This window comes from Ictalurus punctatus, chromosome 25 (genome assembly GCF_001660625.3).
Source record: "Ictalurus punctatus breed USDA103 chromosome 25, Coco_2.0, whole genome shotgun sequence".
Lineage (NCBI taxonomy): Eukaryota > Metazoa > Chordata > Actinopteri > Siluriformes > Ictaluridae > Ictalurus > Ictalurus punctatus.
Genome location: NC_030440.2, coordinates 1,442,878 through 1,452,230, shown reverse-complemented (window position 1 = coordinate 1,452,230; position 9,353 = coordinate 1,442,878). Strand labels below are relative to the sequence as shown.

At 40.2% G+C, this 9,353-nt stretch overlaps 1 protein-coding gene and 1 non-coding gene across 5 annotated transcripts; both read left to right on the top strand.

Annotated features, from left to right (window-relative positions):
- Positions 1–1,647: 1,647 nt before the first annotated feature.
- Positions 1,648–9,135, top strand: LOC100304963 (ribonucleoside-diphosphate reductase subunit M2). Of its 4 annotated transcripts, none has more exons than XM_017456461.3 (11): positions 1,648–1,737; positions 2,922–3,021; positions 3,209–3,277; positions 4,516–4,659; positions 4,761–4,877; positions 4,975–5,108; positions 5,374–5,468; positions 6,651–6,784; positions 6,876–6,980; positions 7,077–7,190; positions 8,640–9,135. In XM_017456461.3, the coding sequence occupies exons 2-11, from the start codon at positions 2,929–2,931 to the stop codon at positions 8,790–8,792; spliced, it is 1,158 nt and encodes a 385-aa protein (XP_017311950.1). In that variant the 5' UTR covers positions 1,648–1,737; positions 2,922–2,928; the 3' UTR covers positions 8,793–9,135. The 4 variants fall into 4 exon arrangements, with proteins under 4 accessions (XP_017311950.1, XP_017311949.1, XP_053531550.1 ...); XM_017456460.3 differs by having other exon boundaries at positions 1,660–1,745; XM_053675575.1 differs by lacking the exon at positions 2,922–3,021 and having other exon boundaries at positions 1,662–1,737.
- LOC124626335 (small nucleolar RNA SNORD94) lies at positions 5,138–5,277 on the top strand. The gene has a single exon (XR_006981094.1). It is a non-coding gene; the product is annotated as a small nucleolar RNA SNORD94 (small nucleolar RNA).
- Positions 9,136–9,353: the final 218 nt, after the last annotated feature.

Below are 9,353 nucleotides of genomic sequence, written 5' to 3'. Positions count from 1 at the left end.
ACACTATATAAAGCCATATATTCCATCAATCCATCCATCTTCAACCGCTTACTCCTTTTCAGGGTCGCGGGGAACCTGGAGTCTATCCCAGGGAGCATCGGGCACAAGGCGGGGTACACCCTGGACAGGGTGCCAGTCCATCGCAGGGCACAATCACACACACACTCACACACCCATTCATACATATTCCATGCATTTTAATCCTGTATGTGAGGGTGAATTGTTTAAAAATGTAAAAATTTGACAAAAAGTTGTAATTATCATAAAACCTGCCCCTGGTATTAACACTGTTTGCATGACTATCAGACTGATCAAATATAATACTTTTTGGCTATCTAACACAAGACTAGGCTAGTTTGGTGTCACTAGCCAAGGGGAGGCACAACTAAGCTACCACTGTATGAGTTTAGCTGCTGCAGTGCCATGTAAAATACATAATCTTTCCTTTTGCTCTGCTCATGTCATGTTCACGTAACTTGGAACTTGTATAGATATTTACACACCTTGTTTTCCTGCTCAGCATGAAACAATGCTAGTGTTTCAGTTTCAGCCCACTGGTAAATAAAAATAAATAAATAAATACATAATAAATTCCCTCACACTAATTGACTCTGTGAGCTAGCCTTTAGCAGAAGTATGTATGTAGAAGTAAATTCTGGTCTATACAATTTCTATTTTTATGTCACGGGCAGTTGAAAAAAGCATTTCACTGCACATCGTATTGTGTATGGTTGTGCATGTGACCGTTTTGCTATTGAAATTAGTGTAATTACAAGACAAAAAAATAAAAAAAAATACATATACACCGATCAGCCATAACATTAAAACCATGACAGGTGAAGTGAATAACATTGATTATCTCATAACAGTGGCACTTGTTAAAGGGTGGGATGTATTAGGCAGTAAGTGAACATTCAGTTCACAAAGTTGATGTGTTGGAAGCAGGAAAAATGGGCAAGCGTAAGGATCTGAGCAACTTTGACAAGGGCCAAAATGTGATGTATAGACGACTGGGTCAGAGCATCTCCAAAACAGCAGGTCTTGTGGGGTGTTCCAAGTGTGGAGTAGTTAGTACCTACTAAAAGTGCTCAGAGGAAGGACACGACAGGGTTATGGATGCACGTGAGGAGCAAAGGTTAGCCTGTCTGGTCCAATCCCACAAAAGAACTACTGTAGCACAAACTGCTGAATAATTTATCACAGACAGTCGAAAAATGGTTGTGCATGTGACCACAAAAATTTTAATTATAATGTGTGTGTTTGTGTAAATGGTAATGGGTCTGCACTTGTATAGCGCTTTTATCCAAAGAGCTTTACACTGTGTCTCATTCACCCATTCACACACACACTCACACATGCCATGCAAGGCACTAACTGCCATGCAAGGCACTAACTTGCCATCAGGAGCAACTTGGGATTCAGTGTCTTGCCCAAGACACTTCGGTATGTGGAGTCACGTGGGCCGGGAATAAAACCAGCAACCCTACGATTAGTGGACAACCTGCTCTACCACCTGATCCACAGCCGCCCAGTGTGTGTGTGTGTGTGTGTGTGTTGAAGAGGGAGCCATTTTGGATTCGGCCCAAGACCATTTCCTGTGTTTTGGTCCTCCCACCACTGTGTGGCGCCGAGCCTTGGTCAAACACATACTGCAGCGCGCCCGGTCTCCTCTTGCTTTCATGGCTGCAGCTCGTTAGCGGATCCTTTATGACTGCCTGTGCCGGACAATAACCCAAGGTTAAAACGTAAACAATGCAAAACAACACTTTGTACTTGATCATTAATGCTGTAAAAAGTTGTTTTAACAGTTTTCCTATGGGTATTTAAAAAAAGTACTCAGTTGTACTGCATTTATTTCTTTGTAAACAAGCACGCCATTAGTTGACTACGTATAATTTTTTTTAAGCGCGAATGACTAACAATAACTTGTTCAGCTTCTAACACAACAATCTCATATGCTTTCGGTGTTTTATTGTTAACACTAACACTCCTCACAATAGATAACGGCTTTATAAAGAGAGAACTGGGTTGATGGTTTTGTGGCAGTTTGTTGTATTAATAGTTGTATCCGCGCCAAATGTTTGCGAATGAAGTACATTTTTAGCGGATGCACATTTACTAAACAGCATGACGAGACACGAACAAGTTCAAGAACTAGTGAATGTGGGTAGTATTATCGCTGTGGGTTTTTAAAATATTTATGTTTTAATAGCCAGTCCTGAATCTGGCGGGAAAGCTGTGTGGAAATGCTTTGTTACGTCAGAAAAACTTTTTTTTTAAAGCCTGTTTTAATAATTATTCAGTTGCACCTGCTTGATCGTTTATAATCCGGTATCAGGGGCTGTAGATAAATAGCTTATTTTTATTTGTTGCTTATATGATGCAGTGTTATTTGTTCATGATAATGTTCTTGAAGTCTATTTATTCGTGGCGTTCTCATTCGTAAACAAACAAACATATAACATTATGTAACCATTGAAACTACAATGGTGGGGGGAAAAAAAGTTAAAAAATATATATATATTATTTAATCACTGGTATTTGGCACAGCGCGCCATTTTCCCAATCTTAAATGAAAAGCAGCATACTTGTACAGAACGCAGACCCTCCACAGCGTTTGAAAGTTCCCGCAATTTACTGATGACGTTGAGGCGCCTGATTGGCTGACGCCTTCAAAGGAATTAAAGATCCACCTCGAGCCTCGCTCTGATTGGCTGGACCGGATCGAGCGCCAAGAACGAAATAAAAAGGAGCAGCTGGAGCCGGTTCAGCCGCACTTTTCCCTCCACTGTATAGGCTTCACATCTTCTTTTGTTTATTTTATCGGGGTCTTTACATTTCAAGTTCCTTCCTGCTTCGTGTTTTTACACTAAGCCGCTTTGTAGTCTATTTTTTAAAAAGTATTATTATTATTATTTAAGCGTAACGATGATGTCCACTCGCTCACCTCTTAAAAGCAAGAATGAGAACGTTCTTTCCACGAAGCTGGGGAGCATGTCTCTGGGAAATAAAGAAAACACGGTGAGTAAATGTAAAAATATGACTAAATATGTGCACTGCAGTTATTGACCTCTTGCACAAGTTCCTTGTGGAAGCCGAAGTGGGGTGGGGGGATTCTGTAGAGTAAAAGTTTAGTCCCTAATACTTTTATATATAGTAGCAGTAGTAATAATAATAATGGACTCTTTTTATTATTTTATTCCTGCAGCCGCCGAGTTTGAGCTCGACACGAATCCTGGCCTCCAAAACGGCGCGTAAAATTTTCGAGGACTCTGAGGTGAGTAAAACCTAAACTTTAGCCAGTTAGCACGCCCTGTAGGTGGGTCTTTAGGAGTCTTAATCCCGTCTACAAAGTTTAAACCGTAGGAACAACCATGTGCTCCATCAGAGAAGCAGAGCTCGGGTCAGTTTTGTAGGTCTACATTTTGGAGAGAGAGAGGTTCACGAGGCGAACAGCTGACATTTTTTTTTTTTTTTTTGGCGGTAGGAGTGCTAACTAGCTAGCCTATTGTGTTTTAATGTACACGACGACAATGCATGAACAAAGTGACGTCACTAATCGGTCCGAACAAACGTATTAGGTCTTTTTACACCATAGAACTAATACAAGCGATTTTTAACCTTTTAATATTATCTTAACATTTATGTATACGCCCCTTGTCCCAAGAGTCAAAATGACCTCCGTTCACTAGACCGGTGATCTTCAAAGTAGGGGGCGCCCGGGCCCCAAATTTTCACAATTTGTTGTGAAAAACAAATAAGTACATGATTTTTATATGCATTACTATAACATGTTATTTATAACAATGCATATTAAAATCACATGCTATACCTAACTTTCTATTGCTAAACAGACAACATTCCTAATGTTAAGATGGTTTTTATTAATAAAAAAGGGGGTTATATTCCGAAGACTGTATTTTTAATGTGTTTTAAAGATCTTGCAAAAGGGGGGGGCTCGGGCAAATGTTAATGCCATTTGGGGGGCCTTTCCCTGGAAAAGTTTGGGAACACCTGAGCTAGACCATTAAGATAAAGCAGCTTAGTTGAATTTTAAGCCCCAAATCTAGTTTTCATAAAGAAACAGTCTGTCATTCCTCTCAGACTTTCTGTCCTCAGTGCAGGAAGACTGCATTTAATGGGTGGACACCACTCACTTTCTCTGATGTTAAATATAGTAGTGGGTCATTTTTGACCCATAAGACATGTTATTTTGGGGGTCTTAAGTTTATCCACGAAGGGCTTTCATTCCAGCCAAATAAGATGTACACTTGATAGATGATTAAGAATTGATTAAACAAGGGAGTGGCTTCTGCTTGGCTGAAATGAAGACCTGCAGCCACACTGTCCCTTTGTGGATAAGGTTGAAAACCCTTTCTGGAAATGGACAAACTTAATGATGTTCTTTTGGCAAAATAAGACCATGTGTACACTCATGTTGTGAGGTATTTTATTTTCTACACCAACAGTCTCCTGGATGAGTTTCTAAAGTCTGTTTTTCTCTTCTTTCAACAGAAGCCCAAAGCCAGCAAAACCAGTGTAGAGGAAGAGCCTCTGCTGAAGGAAAATCCACGTCGCTTTGTCATCTTCCCAATTCAGTATCATGACATCTGGCAGATGTATAAGAAGGCCGAGGCCTCTTTCTGGACAGCTGAAGAGGTATGTGTCTTGTGTTTGGAGTGGGTCCAGGTCCATAGCCAGGTCCATGTTCCTTAATGCTGAGGTGGCCTTGCACTCATCTCCTTTCTCTCGCCCTGTAGGTTGACCTCTCCAAGGACCTCCAGCACTGGGAGTCCCTAAAGGATGATGAACGATATTTCATTTCTCATGTGTTGGCGTTCTTTGCTGCAAGTGATGGCATTGTCAATGAAAATCTGGTGGGTTTAGAGGCCACTTCTTGTTCGCAGGTCCTTCAGATGAATCTTTAGTGTTTTGAAACATGGTTCTTATTGCATGTTATATTTTCAACACTAGGTGGAGCGATTCACTCAGGAAGTCCAAGTGACCGAGGCACGCTGTTTTTATGGTTTCCAAATTGCCATGGAGAACATTCACTCTGAGATGTACAGCCTACTTATTGACACGTACATCAAGGATCCAAAAGAGAGGTAAACTCCCCAAAACTGTACATGCTTGGAGGGCAGTGATGAGACGCGCAGGGGTACGGACCTCAGCTGATGATGGGAGCTGAGTGCTGTTGTCTGACTTCAGATCAGTAGGCATGTGGTCAACTGACTGAAGGACACCAGCATGAAACTGTCGCAATTACTGAGCCCTCGCTATGAAAATTTAAAATGGGTGTTTGGGGTAGGCTTTGTGGCTAATGTGTGTGGGGTTTAAAACAAATCATTTTATTTTTTTCCCCATCTTCAGGGAGTTTCTCTTCAATGCTGTTGAGACTCTTCCTTGTGTGAAGAAGAAGGCTGACTGGGCCCTCAATTGGATCGGCAACAAGGATGCACAGTTTGGTATGTCCTCTTTTTTTTTTTTTTTAAAAGAAACTAAATCCTCACCATGGAGTGCTGCAGGAATGCTGTATTTTTGTAGGCCAACCATCACCCTGGTTCCCCTAACAAAAATCCAGTAGGATTTTTTTTTCCCTGTTGGCTTTTGGATTATTGTGGAAAATAAGCTCTGTGACCAACAAAAGTTTGATTCTTACAGGTTTTGTTCAAGATAATCTTTACAAATGAACCCAATGTATCAATTTTAAAGCCTAAATACAACCGGCGGAAGTAAAAAGCCGAAGGTAGGCTATAAATGGACATCACAACCAAGTTTCCGACCACTCTTTCAATCTTTGTTAAAAAAAACAACTGGAAAATACTATAAATTGACAAATCTAGAAGTTGCATACTATTCCAACTCAAACTTTCCAAGAGTGTGAGTAAACACAATGAGACTGTAGTTCTTCCTGTTTGGTGTGATTGTCTTTTTAATGTCCCTGACAACCTTTGTAGTCCCATTTAGCCACTTGTTAGCAACTGGCTTTTTAAGGTGTGTAAAAAATTTAATAAAATTGCAAGTTGGGTATCACTGATCTTACTTTCACGCATTTTATATCAGAATATCTTGAGCTTGCATTAACAGACCGTATTTAACCAAAAACCCCCATCGAATTCAGGACGATGAAACTGAACGTGCTAGAATGCTAACTCGTTTCTGGGTTTTAGGACCCGTTCCTGGACCACTATATTAGGGCTGGGTTTTATTATTGTTAATCAGTTCTTGGTGTTTCTCTTAAACAGGTTTGCCGATGAAGGGCAGGCAAAATTTGTTCCACATCTAAGAGAATTAACAATTGGTTTACAAACTTGTACTGCATGCTACAAAATAAATAAAATGGAGTGTGACTGTACAAAAAGTCCACTCTGCCATTTGCTCCTCCTGTCAGTATTGTAGTATTGACCTGGATGATGCACTTTGTGTACTGTGACCTAGTTCATGTGTATCTCAGACCCCGTAATTTGTTGGGGTGGTACTGATCAGGCTTTGCCGTCTGAGTTACCGTGGCTTTGGGATAGGAAGTGTTGGTGTTTTCTTTAAAATATCTGAATCCAATTCTGAGTCTAAACATTTACTAAAACACAATCATGCTTGAAACCTGGAGATCTTTTAGATTAAGGTTTAATGTAAACTGTTGTCTGCAGGCGAGCGAGTGGTGGCTTTTGCTGCTGTGGAGGGAATCTTCTTCTCTGGGTCTTTTGCTGCAATTTTCTGGCTGAAGAAGAGGGGCCTTATGCCAGGCCTCACCTTCTCCAATGAACTCATCAGCAGAGATGAGGTACCTCGAGTGCATTGTAATGCATATGGTAACAAATCTGACGCTTGTGGTGGTTTGTATAGCGAACTGATTAAATGTTTTTGGTTTTCAGGGTCTTCACTGTGACTTTGCCTGTCTAATGTTTAAGCACTTGGTAAACAAGCCTTCAGAAGCAACAGTCAAGAGCATCATTTTGAATGCAGTTCAGATTGAGCAGGTATTTACATGCAGATGCACAAGATTAAACTTTGAAGTGTTATGGATTGTGCTTCGAAGGCACTGACCTTCTCACTCCACCTTTTGCGGTCCACAGGAGTTCCTGACCCAGGCTCTGCCGGTTAAACTGATTGGCATGAACTGTGACTTGATGAAGCAGTACATTGAATTTGTAGCTGACAGGCTGATGATGGAGCTAGGCTTCAACAAGGTAAGAATCTGTGTTAATGTGAACATGTGGATTTTTGTAGGAAACTCTCAGGTTTGCTGGAGATGTAGTGCATCTTCACACCTGTGGTATTAGTCAGCTTCTAGACCCTGAGTCACTGAAATAACGCTTATTTTTTAATTATTTTTACGGTTTTACTTGGCAAACATGCCAGAAAGCAAAAAATGTTGCCTACTGGTGAGGACTACAGCAAGGGGGCAGTATCACTTCAGAGTAATATTAAAGCTGAACGGATCCTTGCACCTGGGTGCACGTCGGAGCTGTGCTGCCAGGGGAATGCCATTCCATTTTTTTTTTTTTAAAGCACTTTTTACTTTTTAAAGCACTTGTGTATATTAGGAGTGTACCATGATGTAAAACATGTAATATCCTGTTGGTAGTAGATGGTGCTGTGACTGTTGACTGAACGTTGTCATGTAGATCTAGGCCAGGATTCGTATCAAATGTATAGTTTGAACATTGTATGTATGAGTTATGACTTCCTGTTTCACGATGAAACATCGAACTTTGTCAGACGGCCGAGCTCTGCAGTGCAAACTCAAAAGCTTTGCAGTTTAGTATCAACAAGGCCTTTTAGATTGGACAGACTGAATATGGTCTTGATTGGATGAAATCTCGGAGTTTGTGGCCTAGAATTGGCAAAATCTGAGCAAGAATTGCAGACAAATATAAAAATGTATGACTTCCTGTTGAGTTTAGGACATGGCTTTGAGACCCCCCCCTTTTTTATTATGTAGTTTGTTTGTTACACCTACCTATTTTCTTGCATATAGGTGAAACATGGAGCAAGGACTGCTTCATTGAAGTTTTGTAGTTGGTGCTATCGAGCAATTTTGCCTCTCTTTTAATTCTAAAACCTGTAGCAGATGTGAATTTTCACCATTTGAGGTGTGTGTTCAAAGTTTCATGAGTTTCGAGCATGTATCGGCCTCAAATTGACTCGTTTCATATCAAAATTCGTCAGGTGTCATGGACACCCTTCAACAAAAACTCAAAAGCTTTGGAATTTAACATCGCCACAACGTTTTAGATCGGACTGACCGAATATGATGTTGATCTGATTAAATCTCTGGGAGGAATTCGTTAAAGTACGAGGCCTGGAAATGGCAAAAGTTGAAAAGGAAAAATTATAACAGCTGAATTCCTGTTCCGTTTAGGGCATGGGTTCGAGACACTTGTACATATTGGCAGGTTACACGTGTACCGAATTCCGTCTATGTAGGTGGAACGTAGTGCAAAGCACCCATAGTTTATCTTGTAGATGGTCCTATCAAGCTGTTTTGCCACACTTAATTCTAAAACCCCTATCAGATGTAATTTTTTTCCCCCAGTTCTGACACCTCTGCAAATTCTCATGAGTTATTGGATTTGTTTGGGCCCTCAAATTCATTTGTGACTGATTTTATATTGAATTATTTTGTTTTTCTTTAGATCTATAGAGTAGAGAACCCATTTGACTTCATGGAGAACATTTCCTTGGAGGGAAAGACCAATTTCTTTGAGAAGCGAGTGGGAGAGTATCAGCGCATGGGAGTTATGTCTGGGTCCACCGACAACACCTTCCGGCTTGATGCTGACTTCTAAACTCTGAGTAAATAGACATTTGTAAACATTAACATTTGAAAAGGAGATGCTCCTGTGACCACTGCCAACATTCTCAGCAGGACTCTTAAAATGGTATGAAATCTAATGTACATTTGTTTTTTGTTTTTTTGTTTAAGTAAATCTGTTGGGCTTTACTGTATTTAGGCGCAGTTTGTTTTTACTTTAATTGTACATGTGTTTTTGTGTTCTACGGGACTTAAGCAGTTGGGAAGGATTTATTTATAACTTACATAAATGCAATGTTTACTGCTTTTTATGTACAAACTATTTCTGCTTTCCCCTACATGCTAGTGAGAATGTAAATAAACAACTTCTATCTTTTTTTTTTTTTCTCCCCCCCTTTTCTTCTCCATCCGTTCATGAATTATGCATGGGTCATTGCATTGTTGATTAATTCTCACGTGCTAAGAACTATTAAATATAACCTAGTGTTAGCTATGTAATGTGGCTAAATGTCATTTACAGCTCCTTAAGGTCATGCAATCAAGTGGTATGTTGTCTAAAGGTAAATCACAAGTGGCTGAGCATTCAGGCATCGAC

Excerpts from the sequence above, each read along its gene's own strand:
- LOC100304963 (XM_017456461.3), top strand. The coding sequence starts at position 2,929 with ATGATGTCCACTCGCTCACCTCTTAAAAGCAAGAATGAGAACGTTCTT. Across the intron at positions 3,278-4,515 it reads AAATTTTCGAGGACTCTGAG|AAGCCCAAAGCCAGCAAAAC; the intron begins GTGAGTAAAACC and ends TTCTTTCAACAG. Across the intron at positions 6,785-6,875 it reads AACTCATCAGCAGAGATGAG|GGTCTTCACTGTGACTTTGC; the intron begins GTACCTCGAGTG and ends TTTGGTTTTCAG.